Source organism: Alligator mississippiensis, chromosome 1, assembly GCF_030867095.1.
Source record: "Alligator mississippiensis isolate rAllMis1 chromosome 1, rAllMis1, whole genome shotgun sequence".
Classification (NCBI taxonomy): Eukaryota; Metazoa; Chordata; order Crocodylia; family Alligatoridae; genus Alligator; species Alligator mississippiensis.
Window position 1 is genome coordinate 422,433,793 of NC_081824.1, and position 20,704 is coordinate 422,454,496.

Consider the following 20,704-nt stretch of genomic DNA (forward strand, 5'->3'; position numbering starts at 1 on the left):
GTTGGTTCCAGGTCCTAGCTGCCCTGACAGTGAAGTAGCGCCTCCTGATGTCTAGTCCAAATCTACCCTCTGCCAGCTTGTGACCGTTATTTCTAGTCACTCCTGGTAGTGCTCGGGGGAACAGGGACTCCCCCAATGCCTGCTGGTCCCCTCTGACTAGTTTGTAACAGGCCACTAGATCCCCCCTCAGCCTTCTCTTGTGGAGGCTGAACAGGTTCAGGTCCCTTAGCCTCTCCTCGTAAGGCCTGCCCTGCTGCCCCCTGATCATGCAACTGGCCCTCCTCTGGACCCTCTCCATGTTGTCCACATCCCTCCTGAAGTGCAGCATCCAGAACTGGACACAGTACTCCAACTGCAGCCTGAGCAATGTCGCATAGAGGGGGAGGATCACCTCCTTGGACTTGCTTGAGATGCATCTGTGGATGCATGACAAGGTATGGTTGGCCTTCCTGACCATGTTCCCACACTGTTGGCCCATGTTCATTTTGGCATCAATAATGACTCCAAGATCATTTTCTGCCTCTGCACTGACGAGAAGGGAGTTCTCCCCAGCCTGTAGGTATGCTGCCGGTTCTTCCCCCCCAGGTGCAGCACCTTGCACTTGTCAGTGTTGAAACCCATCCTGTTCTCATTTGCCCACCCCTGCAACCTGTCTAGGTCCAATTGCAGCCTATTCCTCCCTTCTAGCATGCCCACTTCTCCCCACATCTTAGCGTCATCTGCAAATTTGAACAGGGTGCTTTTTACCCCCTCGTCCAAGTCGCTGGGACAGACATTGCATAAACTGGTTTGAGCCAAATCAGTTAAGTCTGATACTACATTTAACCAGCTTCATCTCAAATCAGTTTCAGCCATTTTCAAACTGGCTTATGTGCGCTGAACATCTGTTCTGTTGCAGGTTTAAACTAGTTTCTGATCACTTAAACCAGTTTATGTGTAATGTCTGTCTCTAGCCTATTAGGCACTGGTGAAGCCACATCTGAAGTACTGTGTCCAGTTTTCAGCCCCCCACTACGGAAAGGATGAAGACAAATTGGAGAGAGTCCAGCGGAGGGCAACAAAAGAAGATGGAGAAAGACCAGTGGTTTTCAAACTTTGGTCCATAGATCCCTAGGGGTCTGCAGACTATGTCTAAGTGGTCTACAAAAGAGGACTATGATCAATCAAAAGTATTGATGATTATGATCTATCGAATGCTTACAATCAAAGGGATCTGCACCTCCATTCAAAATGGTTTAGGGGTCTGCAAATGAAAAAATGTTAAAGGGCACTGAACTATACTGTTCTCAGTGGTAGCAGATAACAGAACAAGGAGCAATGGTCTCAGTTTTGCAGTAAGGAAAGTTTAGATTAGATATTAGGAAAAGCTTTCTAACTAGGAGGGTAATAAAGCACTGGAGCAGGCTATCCAGAGAGGTTGTGGAATCTCCATCTTTGGAGTTTTTAAGACCTTAGTAGACAAAGCCTTTGCAAGGAAAATATAGTTGGGAACTGTCCTGCTTTGAGCAAGGGGTGGGTTGAACTACATGACCTTCTGAAATCACTTCCAACCCTAATTTGCTATGATTCTATGATTTTAGTACTGAAATAATACAAAAAGTCAAATCTTCTGATTTTCATGCAGTAAATTTCATCAGGACCAAAACATTCCCACGAAATGTTCTGAACCTTCATTTTCAAAATTAATTCAAAATTTTGAAGTGGAGTTTTCAAACTAATTAAATATTAATCAGTTCTATTATCTATGATGATACTATATTACACACATTTTCTATTTTTTTATTCTTCATATAAGCTCAAGCTTTTAGATCTACAATACATAATAAAAGTTTTCAAGAAGGAAGAAGGAAACTGGAGATTTGAGCAGATAGGAAGTAAAATAACTGGGGCTTTGAGAATGTGGGTATGTGTAGGATGCCTTATGCAAGAGGCATAAAATTTATGTTTCTGTTAAAATTATCAGTGGTGAAAGAGTTAGTAGTGTTGGCATTTAAAATGTAAGCTTTTGTTTTTAAAACCATTGAGATGAATGGAGCAATTCACACATGCCAAAATAAGTATTTCTGACTAAATTTACAAGACAATCTGGCATTAATTTATTTACATTCAATTGCAAGATTATATTTATGACCACAGGAAAAAGATATACATATACTTTGAGAAATATAAGTTCAGACTTCAATGCACAATTTCATTGAATGCACTGACCACTGGATTTGAAGTTCAAGTCACACTACTACATACTGTGGTAGAAGAAGATTTGCTAAGCATGAAAATACACACTGCCAAAGGTAGTACGTTTCCCTTTGTCACTACTTGGGGTTTCTAGTGCAAAAGAAATCTAGACTTGTCAACAGTATGCAATATATTTCTTTCAGTCCATGTAAACTTCACATATAGCCACTTAGCCATATAACATAACACAGCATATAAAACATTTTAAAACTATTTATGTATATCATGACAACATTGCTTTTAAGATAATCATTTTCCAAATGGCAAATTAAACGTTAATGGAATTTAAATGCATCAGTCTCTTCTTAGTTGTTCATCTAATAACATTTTATATTTTGGACTTATGTTGTATCTGCCTTATAGAACACAAAGTACGTTAAAAATTATGCAGCAACCTTTATCACTTTACAAATGAGAATAATGAGGCATAAAGATTGCCATCAGGTACTCAAACAGTCTGGAACAGAACCTGAATCTCCTGCCCATTCTCAAATGCTTTAGCTTCTAGACAAACCAGGTTTCTCAGCTTCAGCAAAATGTGTCTTGTTCACTTCAAAAAAATATTCTTTATGGTTTTTGCAGAGAATAAGCAATACTGCTTTATCAGAGATCAAGGTAATAAAAGCATTATATGTTTGTCAAAAAAGTTCACTCAGAGGCATTTTGAGCTGCTCCTGATCACACCTAAGCGGGCTACTACGCTTAACTGCCAGGCTCTGGGGATGCCCAAACAGGAGTGGGAGGGACTTAGGTCAGCAGCAGCCCCATGACTGGGAAGGAGGACAAGTAATCTTAGCCTGAATGCCAACAGCAAAAACATGTATACAAAGAACAACTGATACTGAAAAAACAAAGCATTAAAATCTCTGTTTTGCATTTTATAAGAACAGGTTACAATTTATCACTCAATTTTTGTCTCCGACTGAGTTTGTGGTACAAAATATAGGGTAGAAAATAACATGATTCTGGCACAAATGCAAAATTACTCCTTGTTATGCTTCAGAAGATAAATTTCATTGCATTTTCAAAAAGCAAGTTGAATTCTGGTTGTTAATAACACTTGAAACCAGATGTGGTTTATGTTTTGTTAAGAACATTTCATGCAGCTCTACTTAGCAATCCAAAAACAAGAATTTGCATTCAAACAACCTGTCTACAAAAATAAAAATACTTCCTTGTGTTGCTAATTGTACGGAAACTTATTTTTCTTCAAAATCAATTACCTTATATCCAGGTCCTAACTGATGTATTGCAAAGATCTGTGCTGGGTTGAGTGCTTCAGTGAATACATATACTGCTCCAAGTTGACCACAAAAAACTCTATTTGCATCAGCTGTCTCTGAAGATCCAAGAAAACATTTATCATAGCTCTGTATTAAAGAAAAAAATAATTAATTTAAACTATATATGTGTATATATACATGCACACAAACAAAAAGAACAAATGCTTACATATAACTTATTGCTAAAAAGAGAGGTTTAGAAGAAAAAAATGATTATTTAAATTATAACTGCAAAAGCTATTATTTTTTTCAAATAAAACATGAGTTTATCATTGAATAAAGTAACATAAACATCTTTCATTTACTATTACAAGTTTATTTTCATTGTCACTGATTGCTATGATTCATTTTTAGTCATATGTCATACAGTAATGAACATTAAAACAAAATTGCCAAGTTACAAAATTACCAAATTACCTAAAAAGGCTCGACTCTTCAGCTTAGAAAGAAGAAGGCTGGGGGCAGGATATGACAGAGGTCTATAAAGTTATGAAGGGTTTGGACGAAGTGGACAGGAAACAGTTGCACACCAGCTTCCAGGATACTAGAACTGGGGGGCACCTGCTGAAATTAGTAGGTGATAGGTTTAAAACAAACAAGAATGTAGGTTTTTTATACAACACTTAGCTTGTGGAATTCACTGCCACAGGAGGTGGTGGAGGCAGACAGCACATCCAGGTTCAAAAATGGACTGGATAAGTACATGGAAAATAGATCTATTAATGGCTATTCAACAGAATAGTTAAAGAAGTTCCCCCTGGCACCTCTAAACCAAAAATGATGGATGCCAGAGAGAATACTGAATAGGGGATGTAGATCACTCTAGAGATATCCAGTTCAGTGCTCTCCCTGTATAGTATCCACTTCTGCCACTGTTGGTGACAGGATACTGGGCTGGATGATCCACTGGTCTGACCCAGTATGGCACTTCTTATGTTCAAGTATCAGAATTCCAGCTTTTGCACCTAGAATATATGAAAGACCACAAAATTTGCTTTCTCTAGCTCCATAATTCCAGCCACGTATTGAGATATAACTACAAACTGACATTCAGCTCCTTTGTCCTTACATATTTTCATTTCTGCATTAACATTGAGGTCTTACCGTGTTGAAATGTTCTCTCAGTCTTGTGCTCTGTTTGGACCTTCTAAATCTTTGCTGTCAATGACTGCCACCTTCAGAACTCTCTACCATAAGCTCTCAAAAACTGTGGCAAACATCTTCCAGCCTTTACCCCCACATACAACCATAAAGTCGCTCTCTTTTCAGAATTTCCCACCTGCTGCTGCTTTTGGTTCCATAAACTTAATCCATCAATTTCTCCCACTAAGATTAATTTTCTTTAAAATTAAACAGTATTTCACATCCCAAATTGAGATGGAGGTACAGAAGTTGTGGCAGCCATTTTGGCCATCTCAAAACCCTCTCTCACACTGCCTTGTGGGTACTTCGTAGTTGGACAAAGGCTAAGGGACCTCACCCTGACAGAAATGTGCCATCGCTGAGGCATTAGGCAGTCAGCAGCAGCTCTAATCTGTTGCTCTCTGGTAGAAGCTACAATAATTGAGGCACTAAGCATCTGGACTCGGCCTGGTCTTTGAACTCTTTCTCAAGGGTCTAAAGGGGGGCTAATAAGTCTAGGGTAGCCTCCAACCTCTTGCCTAAGTGTACACATTGAAGTCCTTGGTGTGATGGTCACATAGATCTCTTGTGCACACCATGATCCAGGGGACCAATGGTGGCCAAGAAATAAAGCTGACTAGACTCAACCAATCAGATGAAGCTGCTCACTTCCATTTATATAACTCCCGCATTCTGAGGGAAAGTGCTAATACAATATCTGGCTATATTCCCTCAAAACTCCCCATCCATGTAGCCAAAATGGCTGCCACAACTTCTGAAACCCCATTTCAACTCGTGTGTGTGTGCACAGAAAGACACATAAATGCACACACACACACACATACTGTAGTATGAATTTTTGCATATTAGTTATTATGCTTAAATGACAATAGGATTGAATTGATCAACCTCTACAATTGTATGAACAACTAAAACTCCATTTTGTGCTTGTTCCCTCTTTGACATGAGTAGATGAACTTCATATGCCCTGTGTATGTGAGTGTCTGTGTGAGAGGGTGACTGGTGAAAGAATGGTAACTACTTGCATGAAAACACAAGATTTAATTGATTGTGTAAGCAACAAGGTGCCAATGTATAAGTTATCAGAAAGTAAACTAATTAATGGATGGCTGAAGAACTCATCTGTGATCAGGTGCAAAGAAGAAGGAATTGTGCATATCCTGCCATTTGAACTACACAATGCTTCAAGACCAACTATACAATGCTTCAAGGCAAAGATCAAGATACCAATGGAGATACCAGCTTTACTGGAATGACCTCAAGTTGAGATAACCAGAAGAAACAATCTCTAATTAAAGACTGAGCGTGGAAAAACCCCAATAATGAACAAAGATTTGAAATCCCTATAGAAGTGAGACTCAGACAAGCCAAGATGGGGAATCCACTCTCTGCAACCTCATGGAGCACAGGCATGCATGTCTGTTCTTGTCCTGCTCCTATCACCCTCAATAACCTTGGACCCGGCCATCCAGTGCTAATATTGAGTAACATCTGCTGGTAACTATAACGTCTTACTGGAGTGGTTTTGTCTGTATATCTGTCTATGTCTGTTTGTACGTATGCTTGTGTATGTCTGTTTGTATGACTGGTGTGTCCAAGCTTATGTATCTGCTTCATGTAACCAATAAACACAGCATTTTGCCTTATCCCCCTTTTACGGTCTCACTCTTAATTTGAGTTACTGACAATTTTAAGTAACAATACACCCACATGCACACACATATACACAGACACCCACATGCATATATACATACACGCACATATACATACATGCATGCACACATCTACACATACATACACAAATGCATACATATACACAAACATATATATACACGCACACACATGCATGCATACACACATATCCATGCACACACACACACACACACACACACACACACACACATATATGCATACATACATACACATACATACACGCACATACATCTTCATACACAATCTGGACACTGGTGTCAGAAGTAGACTGGATAAGTTCACTGACGACACCAAATTTTGGGGAACAGTGTCCATATTTGAGGATAGGCTGGCAATCCAGGCTGACCTCAATAGACTTGCAAGGTGATTGGATGAAAAACTGATGGCTTTCAAAAGAGAGAAATGTAAGGTGCTCCACCTTGGAAATAAAAACCCGCATCACACTTAGAGGCTCAAAATCTCCAGTCAGAACAATAGAATATATGACCCTTTTCCCTCCCTTCTGGTCACCTGATGAGGCCTTCTGGTAACAGGGACCAGGTGCAGTAGTGGCCTTAGGGGAGGGCAAACTTCTCAGGGAGCCATACATGAAAAATTTTCCTTAAAAAAACAAACAAAATACAAAAACATAAAAACCTAGGTTCTCTATAAGATACAGGCAGTCCTTGATTTACAATGTTTTGAGTTGCACCATTTTGCCCTTATGTTTATAAATTGGCACCTTGTTTCAACTTTCTGACGTCAGTTTTGACTTTACAACACTTGATCTGATGCCACACCACACTAGCAAACAAGTTCACTGCATCGCCCATCTCCCTGGAGAACATCTGTCCAAACTTCCTTGGACACGTTCTTTAAGAAAGCAGACAAGACTCCAGAAAAACCTGCAGCCAAGACTCCTGAAAAGACTCCAGCCAAGAACCCCTCAAAAAGTCCAGCAAAGTCACCTCAAAGAAGTCCTTCCAAATCAATATGATTGCTATGTACAATATAAATACATTAATGTAGCTGTACTACTCATCTATAATTGATTGAGTACAAAATTCTGGGTTATTTTTGGTGAAAATACGGTATTGGGCCTTGGTTCAGGAACCAATCCCCCACTTAGAACATTTTTTCCTATGGGAAAATTGGTTCTGAGTTACAAAGTTTCAACTAAGACGCGGTTTTCAGGAACCAATTGTGTCATGAGTCCGAGGACTACCTGTATACGCAGAATGCTGCAATTCAACATCCAGTGGTCTGTGCTGGTGTTGCAGAGTACTATAAGCAAGAGACTACTGAGGATTTTTGCTAAGGAGCCAGAAGGAAGTCTTGGCTCTGTAGCTCAGCTTCTTGAAACAGATGGTCTAAGAAAATGCATGTAATCTTGGCTTGTCATGTCTACTCTGGATATCAATATACAATCCAATGTAAGATACAATGGTGTAAATGGGTCATATTTACCCATCTGTTTATGACTAAAAGTTTATAAAGCACTTACAAAATTGAGGTTCATCCTCTATTGAAACAATTCATACTTGATGATGATATAGATGTGAATGTTTCAATTGAAGGGTATTTGTGCCCAAAAGCTGCAATTAAAGACTTTTTTTGCAAAAATCTATTTGGTCTAATAAAACATATCACCTCTACTATGACGCCTGATTGCTTTTTCCTTTAGACCAATATGGCTACAACCTGGATACTTGACACATGGAAGCTATCAAATTTTAGCCAATTTTTAAATGAAAACTTCATAATTTTACAAGGAGGAAGCAATTTTGACAACCTGAAACCTGAGATACTGCTCCTGCCTTTGTTCAAGGTAATTTATATCATCACAGAACCTCACAACAGAGCTCAGAATCACCTTACCAGATAAGAAATGCCTGCCCAGAAGAGTATTCCATCTATTGACTCCTCTGTGAACTCCTATGAAATTCATTTCTACCCAGGAGAACTTTTACCATATTTTCTCTGATTCCTGATGAAGGGTGTTTGTGCCTGAAAGCTTGCAATTAAAGAATTTTTTTTGCAAAAACCTAGTTCGTCTAATAAAAGATATCACCACTACCATGAGTCCTGATTGCTTTTTCCTCTAGACCAATATGGCTACAACCTGAATACCTGACACAATGTTTCAATTGAGGCATTTTTCATGTTAAATCCAACTCCTTGTTTCTCTTACCCTGAATCCCGTCTCACTCAACTGTTACAGCACGATGACTCCCCCGGTAAACAAATAGGAAAAAATAGTAGACAGAAACACATTTTAAAAAATAAACAAAAATAAAAAGTTGCATCTTTTTTCCATATTATCTGCTAGCATCTCTTTTTTACACAGAGTATACACTAAAATGGGAAGTTATCTATTTTCCTGGTTTAGTGGGCACTGTAACAGGGTGTGGATCCCTTATAGAACTGAAAAGATGCAGCTTGCCCAGCTTGCTGATGAGCTGCAGCTGAAACGGATCAAGTCTTTGGACAGATCCCCAGCTTGGTGCATTAGAAAGGGCTAGCAGAAGGAGAACAAGGAGGGAGAAGGAGCTTGTGGAAGCTGGAAGCCTTGAAGAGAGAAAGGTATGGGTTTGTTGTACAGCCTGAAGGGACTGCTTTGTTTGTAAAGCTTAAAGGGAAAGGCTTTTTTTGTTTGTTTGTTTATTTGACTTCCCTTTGCTGAGGAAGGCTCTGAATAAAGAACCTGTTTGGGAATTTGGAAATAAGTGAAGCTGTGGATTACACAAGACCAGCTGGCAGAGGGCACTGCCAGTCACATACATACCACTGAAACTTGCAAGAATTCAACTATTCAGAATGATCCCACAGGTTGGGGGGGGGGGCTAATCAACCTGGACAACTCTTCACAAGATCATCAAAACTAAACTGTATTGTAGATTGAACTTCAAACCTAACCCTCACTTTGCACTTGCATTTAGGAATGCAATTGAACATCCTAATATTAATATCTTATCATCATTTATTATAAGAAGGCAGGGTAGAGTTGCGCTTTATAAACTAATTCAGGGTTGTCCAACTGGCAGCCCATATGTAAAGGGTTAGTCTTCAGGCCACAGGGCTCCCACCTAGCCACCTTCTCCCCTGATTATTCCAGTCACAGCCACAGCCAGAGCCTCCAGGCTCCCCCTCCTTCCTCTGCATTCCAGTTCCTGCACCCACCCCAGGGTGAACCGACTAAACTAAAGCAACTCTACCATGCCTTCTGCTTGACTTCAGACTAACGCTGCTAACTATCTCTCTTTATTCCCTTTATTTAGAACATATTCCCTAAACACCCCAATACAGGATCATAACCCTTTGTATTAGGCACCTTTAATTTAGTACTATTGATTTGAATACTAATACTTTTGAATGGGTGTCTCTTCCAGAGATTTAATTTCAGAACAATACATGACCAACAAAAAAAATTCTTTTCATTAAACTAATTAATTTCCTTCAAGATAATATCCTTAAAAATAACTTGTTTCCCCCTTCTCTTCATTCTCAAAATGGTTTCTTGAACATTTATTTCCTAAATTTGTCTTGATTAAAAAAAAAAAAGATGCCAAATTTCTAGGACTTAACTGGCTAGCAAAATGAGGGAGGCTAATTGATTTTAACTATATGAAACTATCAAAGTGTAAAATATCTTTAAATGCAGTTAAAATCCATAGTTCTATTAATCTCTTATTCAGTTTTCTTAAAGCTTCAATTATTGATTGGCCTTTTGGTACGTTTACTCTTTTTTAAATATATGAAGCATAAAAGAGCAAAGTTTCTTCTGTATATTACATTTCAAATTATGGCTGAGAAAAATTAATGATGTAATGTCTCATTTCACAGGTGCCGAGTACACGGGGGCATGAAGGCCTTGGCCCCACTCAGAAAGAAGGTAGGTTGACCACCCATTCCTAACTGGGTGGGACAGTCCCAAAATGGGAACATCAAGTCCCAGTCCCAGGCTGCATGACTCTGGGACACCATTTGTCCCACATTTCCAGTATCATGCAGGGATCTGGGTTTTCGGTTCACCACAGAAAAAAACATGGGAATGGTGGGTTTCTCCGTACAGGCTGGCAGAGTTCCAGCCTGCAAGGGGCTACAGGGAGCAGGACACAGGGGGTGCCACATGCATACACACGCACATGCATATGCATGTGGACAGGATACAGCCCCAGGAAGTGGTGGAGAGCAGCTCCCTCAGCTACCTGCAGGTAGGTCTATGGAGGGTGGGGCAGATTAAGGCCCCACAGTGAAGGAGGGAATGGGGCAGGGGCTGGGCCTGGAGGTACTGCCCAGCCAGGGCGGTGCATGAGGTTTGTGGCCAGGAGTGGTACAGAATCACAGGCAGCTTGTCCAAGGGACCAGGGGAGAAGGGGCTCCCTGCTGCTGCATGCACTCCCGGGGAGGGGGACATTGGGGAACATGTGACCCCCGGATTTCTGTGCGGGGCAAGGCTGGATTCAGGCTGCCCACTGTGGCCTTGGGGCTCCTCACCCTGCTCATCTCCCACCCAGAAACCCCACATCAGCCATGCTACCATGGCAAGGCACTCCCTGCCCTCCCAGCAAGGATGGTGGCACAGAGTTTTTCCTTCCTCTAAAATTGAATCCTGCTATGAAATATATTAAAAAAATAATGTATTTTATCATCTATAGCTATTATATAGTGTATCTACTCAAATCTAAGGTGACCCTGAATTTAAGATGCCCCAAATAATTAGATTCTGTACATGGAAAATCTGTAATTTTGTTATAATTTTCATGTATAGAATCTAATTATTGTAGGGTCATCTTTAAATCATGCCTCCCACCACTACAGAGGGAGGGGCAGGCAGTAGGAGACAGGCAGTGTGGGAAGGTCAAGCAGCTTGTGCCTGCCCCTCACCACCTCTGCCCCTATCTGTCAACCTGGAGTCTCCCCTTCCCCCAGCCTCTGCTCCACCTCTCCCTTCAGCCTCTGCTCCCCACTTCCCTCCTAGCCTCTGATCTTTCCTCCCCCCAGTTTCTGCTCCATGCTGGCAAGCTCCATCCCTGTTCTAGTCTGGAGCACTGAGCACAGCACCAGCCCAGTCCCCGCCACAGCTGTGTAGGCTGCCTACTGCTGCTATGGAGCTGGGCTGGAGGCAGGTTCAGTGCCCCAGGATGCAGCATGCACAGAGGTTGCTGATGTGGAGCAAGGGTAAGAGGGGGTTGGAGAGGAGCAGGCAGGGGCACAGAGGCAGCATGAGGGAGTGGAGGGAAGATGGGGAGAGGAGGCTGGAGAAGGGACATGGTGGTGCAGAGGTGGCAGGGGGTGGGGGACAGGCAGCAGCTGCAGCTATGGCTATAACCACAGATAGGGGCCTGAAGCCTGAGCCACAAGAGTCACCTTCCCCTCCGTCCCGTCAACTGAACCTCCTACCTGACTGTATGGAGGGGGGAAAGCCCCTTGTCTTACAACAGCTGAGAAACAGCTCCTGTATTACAACTAAGAGGAAATGTGTGGCAGCTGAAGAGCAAAGAGGCCTTTGAAAATGCCAGGAGGAGGTTAAATAGATAAAAAGAAAGAAGGGAAGCACAAGAGCTAATCACCCTGTCCACTTCACCAGGCAGACCAATATGAGAAGGAGAACTAAAGGACAAGAAGCCAAGTTTTTGTATCACGAGCCAAACACGCTACACACTCTCCTTCCTTCTACATGGTATGTCTCATTGCTGCTAGTCTAACCAACCACCCACCCAGCCCGAGATGAGGAAGATGCATGTCAGCATTTTAAATATGTTGGTTGTTACTCTACTAAAAAGTCATTTATAAAAAAAATATGAAACTGGGTCCAATATATCTTAAAGAATACATTTTCCAAACTGAATTATAACACAATCCAGTTAAGAGACTTGCTTAAAATTCTCAGAAAATTCATTCAGGACCCAAATTAAATGGTCGTTCTTTCACAGATTCTGCATCATTTTTCATACATTATAAAGCTATTGACTGATTCAAATAAAAAAAAACCATGCTGAACTTCAGCCACAAGTTGCCTTTCATTAATAGTATGAAAACTAATACTAGCAATGTAAAACAGTTTTGTTATTAAGAATAGTAACCAGTTACCAGAGATCTGATTTCACTTCTTGTACCTAGAAGAAACTTTAGGGAAGAGGTGCCAAACTAATCTGGCCCCATGGCATGAGAATGGTTCACAGGCCACAAGAACAGCATGGGGCTTCCACGAACTCTCTCTCCCTTGTATGATGGATCCAGCACCCACAGTGCTCACTCCAGGTAGTTCAGGATTACGCTGGATCCAGCACGCGTGAGGTCCATGGATCCTCTCCTTGATGTCAGGCTTTTGGTGCCCAGGAACATGAAAAAGCAGGCAGGGGTTCAGCCACAGCTCCCAGCTCCCCACCTACCTTTAAAAGGTCTGAGGACTGTGATCCCAACTTGAGAAAAGACTCCTTTCACCATGGATCTTTAAAAAGTGGGCACATAGTTGGAGCCCCAGCTGCAAGGCAAGTTTTTACATTCCCAGGCATGGAAATGGGGAGCTCCCACTTCCATGTGCATGGAGGTACAGCTGGAAACCAGGGAACTTCCCACTCCCCAGTGCAGGTGCCCTCCCTTTTTGTTCCCTCCCCTCTGCTGCAAGCTGGCAGTCACATGATAGGCATTTGAAGAATTTTATGCCCCATTCCCCAAACTGCATAACCTGCCATAGACATAGTTGTACAGTATGGGGAACAGGGTACAACAGTCCTCAAGCCCCAACTGCACAACTGTTAAAAACTGCCAGCAGACTTATTTTTCATACTCCTTTTTTTTTTCACCAATATGATGATTATAAATTTTCAAATAATAGCAAACTATCACTAAAAAGGAAAAAGGAGAAGAAACTTACATCATTTGTGTTAACGTGCCAAGCCATATCACCATAGGATACCAGCTGACCATTAACATAACACCGAATTTCACTGTTCCTCCAGCGATTGTAGATGTGCACAATGCTGATCATGTACCACTAAAAAGAATTAGGAAACAAATGAATTATTATTTAAAGCAAAACATCAATACATCACTTATTACTTCAAATCCTGTAAAGGGGTATATAGTGAAGGAATCTTTGAAGCCTCCAAAACATATTAAAACTGTAAGGCTCCCCATGGGCTTAAGCATCTGCCTATCAATATCCCTTTGCAGAACTGGGGAAAAGTACAAAAGACAAAACATGGAGGTAGTTCAGAGCCAATGCTAAAATTCAGGTTTAATTTTAGCTGTCATAGCAATTTATTATTTAAAAGACCAGTAAGTCAGAAGACCATTTAATAAAAAAGCACAGTACATTAAATGCATTTGGTATGCCAGTTTACAAGGAAGTCCAGACTGCTCTGTTCGAGTATCCTGCCATCACTGTTTATCACTCTGTAAATCTTTGTGTCTCCCACAAAATTTATTAACAGCGATGTTATGTTTATTTTCAAGATCATTGATAACATTTTTTAATACAGTTAAGCCTGAAACTGATCCTTGTGTAAATTCACTAGAAATACCTCCACCTTTAGATAGTGTTTCCTTACTGGCAACTATTTATGTTGCCTCTCAGTTAGCCCAAGAAAGTGCAATTGTGAAAATCTGAAGTGGGTTATACGGCAACTAAAACAAGCAAGCCAAAGATAAACAAGCTGCAGGAGGCAAACGTTTAAATATCTAACTTTCAAAAAAATAAAAAAACACACATCCAAAACAGAATTTAAAACTTCATATTTTAGAACCCATCTTTTATTCAGCTATGCCTTTTTTTTCTTTGGTGAGGTTGGATTTTCTTGGGGGGAGGGGGAGGGAGGTCACCTTTAAGTGTAATAAATCTTTTAATCTAGATTAAAAAATTCTGAAGTCAATTGGCAAGCATTCATTAGAAGTAAGACTATACAGTTCCGTGATATCCTCAAAGATCAACCCATAATACCAAAGATATTTGTAAAATTAATGCTATTAAAAATGTTAGCTTTACTTTTCCTTTGTCTGGGATGACTGCAATTGGCACAAACCTTACTGTGAAGGGAGTGGTCTTCTATTTTTCAGCATTTAGTTTCAAGAACAAATCCTTCATTGTTGCCCCATCCTATCATTTAGAATCATGTGCTATGCACCTACCAAGTACACTGACAGAGCTTTCTGATCTCAGCTACCAAGATTTTTTATCTTCTCTCTGGTAGTACTCTTTCAGAGATTGTCACTGGATGGTTACACCTAGTGTGGCTTTAGAGGAATTTTTTGCACCCCCTTTGAGCATCTTCTTCATTATCTTATGTGAATAATACTCAGATATGCTAGAGGAATAGTTTAGAACTGTATTCCTGAGATCCTTTTGAAAATAGGTTACGTGTTCCATGATGCTTAGCTTAATTAACAAAGGCTTCAAAATCAATAAAAATTTGTCAAGGCCAAAATAATTTGATCTAATTTGATAGTGAAGATAATCTGAGTTATCAGGAAACCAGCAGCGGGAAGGAGAGGAGCCAGGCACACGTGTGTCCTGCACGCACATGTGCCCCCTTAACCAACTGACTGACCGGCGGCGGCAGCAGCAGCAGCAGAGGAATCGGCAGCGGGGGCAGCAACAGCTGATCCCCCGAAGGTAAGTGGGGCGGAGGGACCCGGCGCAGCCGAGCCGGATCCGGAGGGGAAGCCCCCCGGGTCCCATATAGCTGAGCCAGTAGGGAGCCACGCTCCCAAGCCATGCAGCGCGAACAGAGCGCGCAAACAGGGCGGGCTAGGGAGGGGACTGTCCCCCCAGGCCAGGGAGCACCCCTGGGGCTAATCCTTGGGGAGCAGGCTCTGGGGGCAGCGGATCCCCCCAGCAGGGTAGCGTAGGGGGCGGAACTGCCGGCAGGCACTTCCGGGTAGACCGGGGCGCATGATTGGCCGTTGGAGCAGGGGCGGGTAATTCAAACTGCGGGCTTTAAAGCCGCGGGGTGACGTAGTTCCCAGCACTCGAGAACCAGCAGCGGGAAGGAGAAGAGCCAGGCACACGTGTGTCCCGCACGCACGTGTGCCCCCTTAACCAACTGACTGACCGGAGGCGGCGGCGGCGGCAGCAGAGGAAATCGGCAGCGGGGGCAGCAACAGCTGATCCCCCGAAGGTAAGTGGGGCGGAGGGACCCGGCGCAGCTGAGCCGGATCCAGAGGGGAAGCCCCCCGGGTCCCATATAGCTGAGCCAGTAGGGAGCCACACTCCCGAGCTGCGCAGCGCGAACACAGCATACAAACAGGCGCGCTCTGTGAGAGCGCGCCAGCGTTTGCGCAGGCGTTCGCGCCGGCAGGCGGGCCAGGAGTGGGACTCCTGTAGGGGTAGGGAGTAGACACCACACAGGTCTACAAACAGCAGCTCAGAATGGTGTCTACAAGGAGTGCTGCTAGGGCCTCTGCCCAGGGGGACAAGGCTAACCGGGGCTGGTCTGAGGCATCCACCCAGACTGAGCCCATGGGGGAGCTGATGTCCTCCTACCTCCTGGCCTGTGGGAGATCCCCAGCAGGGCTGGGGGGGGCAGAGATTGGGGGCCCCCACACCTGTCCAGCAGGTGCCCGTCTTGGGGCTCTGGAGGCGCAGGTGAGGGAGCTCCGGGAGGAGGTGAGCAGGCTGAGGGGGATCAGGGAGGCGGAGGATGAAATTGACAGATATTTCCTTTCCCTGCAGGCCCAGGCACCGAAGGAAGAAGCAGCCCGGGGAATGCCCTCCGCAGCAGAGTGGCAGACGGTCACAGCCAGGACTGGAGCAGCTCGCAGAGAATCGGTACCAGCTTCTCCAGTTCGACTGGAGAACAAGTACGAGGCCCTGGCGATCCTGCAGGAGATGGAAGGGGAGGAGGAAACCCTTGGGCAGGAAGAAACACCACATTCTTCACACTCCAAACAGATCAAGAGATCCAAGAGGACCCAGAGGAGGAGGCGACGAGTGCTCGTCATAGGCGACTCCATCCTGAGAGGTATGGAAGGGTCCATCTGTCGCCAGGACCCCTCAGCATGAGAGGTATGCTGCCTCCCTGGAGCAAAGATTCGGGATGTGACGGAGGTAATCCAGGCCAGGATCAAGCCCACCGATTACTACCCCATGGTCCTAGTCCATGTGGGTACTAATGATGCGGCCAGGAGAACCCCCGATCACCTGATGGCAGACTGCAGTGCTCTGGGCGGCGTGCTGAAGGAGTTCGGTGCACAGGTGGTATTCTCTTCCATCCTACCAGTGAACAGACGCGGAAGACGGCATGAGAACTGCATCTGAGAGACCAACTGGTGGCTTTGGCAGTGGTGTCTCGAGGCAGGCTTCAGCTTCCTGGACAACGACCCGCACATCACGACGAGGGACATGCTCAGCTGGGATGGGCTTCACCTGTCCCCCAAAGGTAAGCGTGTGTTTTCTTCTCGGTTGGCAGATCTCCTCCGGCGGGCTTTAAACTAGGCTTGTCGGGGGGAGGGGAAGATGAGGGCGGGGGAAGCTGTGGACCACCAAACCATGTGGCACCCACAAGGACAGCCCAGCCTGAAGAAAGAGAGCATTGGGAACCTGAAAGCCATGGGGAGGCCAGCACTACGGCACAGGTAAGAAACGAGAAGGTAAGAATCAAAGGGCCCCTTGGGACTCGGAGCGGGGGGGCAGCAAAGGCACTAGTCGCAGGGCTCAAGTGCCTATATACTAATGCTAGGAGCATGGGAAACAAGCAGGATGAACTAGCGCTCCTGCTTGCACTAAACACCTATGACTTAGTGGGGCTATCGGAAACCTGGTGGGATTCATCCCATGACTGGGCGGTACATATTGAGGGCTATAGATTGTACAGAAAGGACAGGGTGGGGAAGAAAGGGGGAGGGGTTGCGCTCTATGTCAGTGAGCAATATACATCAACCCTCATCAAGACGGAATCCAAGGATGAGGAAGTAGAAAGATTGTGGGTTAGGCTACACGGGGGGCAAGGAGAAAGGGATTTGGTGGTAGGGGTTTGCTACAGACCCCCACAGCAAGGGGAAGAAAGAGATTCGGGGCTCCTGAGGCAAATCTCGGAGACCATAAAAGCTAAAGAGGCGGTAGCCATGGGGGACCTAAACTACCCGGACATCTGCTGGGAGTCACAGACAGCAAAGTCCCACCGCTCACGCAGGTTTCTAACCTGTGTACAGGACCTCCACCTGACTCAGGAGGTACACGGTCCCACTAGGGGGAATGCCATACTGGATCTGGTATTGGCAACGGGAGATGACATGGTAGCGGACCTCCAGATCGGTAGCCATCTGGGGGACAGTGATCACCTAATAATAGAATACACCATAAGATGTCGAGTGGGTAAGGTAACTAGTAGGGTGAAAGTGCTAGACTTTAGGAAAGCTGATTTCAATGAACTCAGGCGATTAGTCAAGGACGCACTGCAGAGTAGGAGATTTGAAGAGATGGAAGCCCAAGAAGGGTGGCTGTGCCTTAAGGAAACAATCCTTCGGGCACAAAGCAAGACGATCCCCGAGCGAGGCAAAAGAGGGAAAGGGGCCAGGAGGCTTCCCTGGCTGACCAGAGAAATCCAGGGCAGACTAAGGGACAAAAGGGGAGCACATAAAAAGTGGAAACAGGGAGAGATCACCAAAGATGAATATACCTCCTCTGCTCGTGCTTTTAGGGAGGCAGTTAGACGGGCCAAAGCTACCATGGAGCTGAGGATGGCAACCCAAGTAAAAGACAACAAGAAATTGTTTTTTAGATATATTGGGAGTAAAAGGAAGGCCCAGGGAGGAATAGGACCCCTGCTAAATGGGCAGAAACAATTGGTGACGGACAGGGGGGACAAGGCTGAACTCATCAATGAGTTCTTTGCCTCAGTGTTCCTAAGTGAGGGACACGACAAGTCTCTCACTGTGGTTGTAGAGAGGCAGCAGCAAGGCGCCAGACTTCCATGCGTAGACCCTGAAATGGTGCAGAGTCATTTGGAAGAACTGGATGCCTTTAAGTCAGCAGGCCCGGATGAGCTCCATCCAAGGGTGCTGAAGGCACTGGCCGACATCATTGCAGAGCCACTGGCAGGAATATTTGAAAGCTCGTGGCGCACGGGCCAAGTCCCGGAGGACTGGAAAAGGGCCAACGTGGTCCCCATTTTCAAAAAGGGGAGGAAGGAGGACCCGGGCAACTATAGGCCAGTCAGTCTCACCTCCATCCTTGGCAAAGTCTTTGAAAAAATTATCAAGGCTCACATTTGTGAGAGCCCGGCAGGACAAATTAGGCTGAGGGGAAATCAGCACGGGTTCGTGGCAGGCAGATCGTGCCTGACCAATCTAGTTTCTTTTTATGACCAGGTTACGAAACGCCTGGACACAGGAGGTGGGGTGGATGTCATATACTTAGATTTCAGGAAGGCCTTCGATATGGTATCCCACCCCATACTGGTGAACAAGTTAAGAGGCTGTGACTTGGATGACTACACAGTCCGGTGGGTGGTGAATTGGCTGGAGGGTCGCACCCAGAGAGTCGTCGTGGATGGGTTGGTTTCGACCTGGAAGGGTGTGGGCAGTGGGGTCCCGCACGGCTCGGTCCTTGGACCGATACTCTTTAATGTCTTCATCAGTGACTTGGACGTGGGAGTGAAATGTACTCTGTCCAAGTTTGCAGATGACACAAAGCTATGGGGAGAAGTGGACACGCCGGAGGGCAGGGAACAGCTGCAAGCAGATCTGGACAGGTTGGACAAGTGGGCAGAAAACAACAGAATGCAGTTCAACAAGGAGAAATGCAAAGTGCTGCACCTAGGGAGGAAGAATGTCCAGCACACCTACAGCCTAGGGAATGACCTGCTGAGTAGCACGGAAGTGGAAAGGGATCTTGGAGTCCTAGTGGACTCCAAGATGAACATGAGTCGGCAGTGTGACGAAGCCATCAAAAAAGCCAATGGCACTTTATCGTGCATCAGTAGATGCATGACAAATAGGTCCAAGGAGGTGATACTTCCCCTCTATAGGGCACTGGTCAGACCGCAGTTGGAGTACTGCGTGCAATTCTGGGAGCCGCAATTCAAGAGGGACGCGGATAACCTGGAGAGGGTCCAGAGAAGGGCCACTCGTATGGTTAAGGGCCTGCAGACCAAGCCCTACGAGGAGAGACTAGAGAAACTGGATCTTTTCAGCCTCCGCAAGAGAAGGTTGAGAGGCGACCTTGTGGCTGCCTATAAGTTCATCACGGGGGCACAGAAGGGAATTGGTGAGTATTTATTCACCAAGGTGCCCCCGGGGGTTACAAGAAATAATGGCCACAAGCTAGCAGAGAGCAGATTTAGATTGGACATTAGGAAGAACTTCTTCACAGTCAGAGTGGCCAAGGTCTGGAATGGGCTCCCAAGGGAGGTGGTGCTCTCCCCTACCCTGGGGGTCTTCAAGAGGAGGTTAGATGAGCATCTAGCTGGGGTCATCTAGACCCAGCACTCTTTCCTGCTTATGCAGGGGGTCGGACTCGATGATCTATTGAGGTCCCTTCCGACCCTAACATCTATGAATCTATGAAATTATCTATACTCAAGCTACAGAGTGTGATTCAATTAACAGCACAGAGTAACTGGGTCCAAACCGAACTAGCATGAATTGCAGAACTTCAGCTTCAACCCATACCTTCTGAAAAGACAGGCAGCTCAAGTTTAAAACACCACCCAAGTCAAGCTACTGAGGTGTGTACACAAAACAGGGTGTTGGACAAGGCAACCGTCAATCAGGGAGAGGTCAGCAATGATCTTGGCTAGGGACAATGCATGACAAACACCAATATACTATCAAGACCAAAATGGTATGATTACTTAAAATGTTACACTTAGTTCCTCTTCTTAATGATATTCCCACCAAATGATCTCTCTTCTGAAGAAGCCCATTTTTTTTCACTTCTGGCCAGCTGAAAGCCCATTGCCTTTCCAGAGTGAAAGTTTTCCATTCTTGAACAACTATTTTATACTACTAGTCCTATTATGAAGAAACATGTTCTGATTTTTATTCAGCTCTAGCATTAAACAGTCTCCCAGAAGTAATAAAGTTGAAATAAAGCATTAATATAAAACCAGTAAATTCTATTATTGAGCATATTTAAGATCTAATGTTATACATACAATATGGATGGTTTCAGTTAACCTAATTCACAGTTAATTAACAGTTAACATCTTTACATTACATGCCAACTTTTGATTCACTTAAATGTGCACTGAATGATTTTCTTCTAGATGAGTCAATATCTCGACTTGGAAGATAACCTTTAAATATCATATTAAGCAATTCTGATGTCTCTGCCTAATAACATTTTGAAGCCTCTGCTCCATATTTAACCTAAGAACATCTAAATGAGGTTGTTTTTCTTTAGATGT

At 44.3% G+C, this 20,704-nt stretch overlaps 1 protein-coding gene and 1 long non-coding RNA gene across 10 annotated transcripts in view; one reads left to right on the forward strand and one right to left on the reverse strand.

The window, feature by feature from the left end:
* NBEA (neurobeachin) overlaps positions 1 to 20,704 on the reverse strand; it is an 882,854-nt gene that overhangs the window by 670,158 nt on the left and 191,992 nt on the right. For all 9 annotated transcript variants that reach the window (XM_019498256.2, XM_059716302.1, XM_059716129.1 and 6 more), the window contains exons 7-8: positions 13,234 to 13,353; positions 3,459 to 3,605 (exon numbers count right to left, since the gene is read on the reverse strand). In XM_019498256.2, the coding sequence (XP_019353801.2) occupies positions 3,459 to 3,605; positions 13,234 to 13,353 (267 nt within the window). The remainder of the gene's footprint in view (positions 1 to 3,458; positions 3,606 to 13,233; positions 13,354 to 20,704) is intronic.
* Positions 8,876 to 12,409, forward strand: LOC132250234 (uncharacterized). The gene is made up of 4 exons (XR_009461881.1): positions 8,876 to 8,936; positions 10,197 to 10,245; positions 10,426 to 10,567; positions 11,944 to 12,409. It is a non-coding gene; the product is annotated as an uncharacterized LOC132250234 (long non-coding RNA).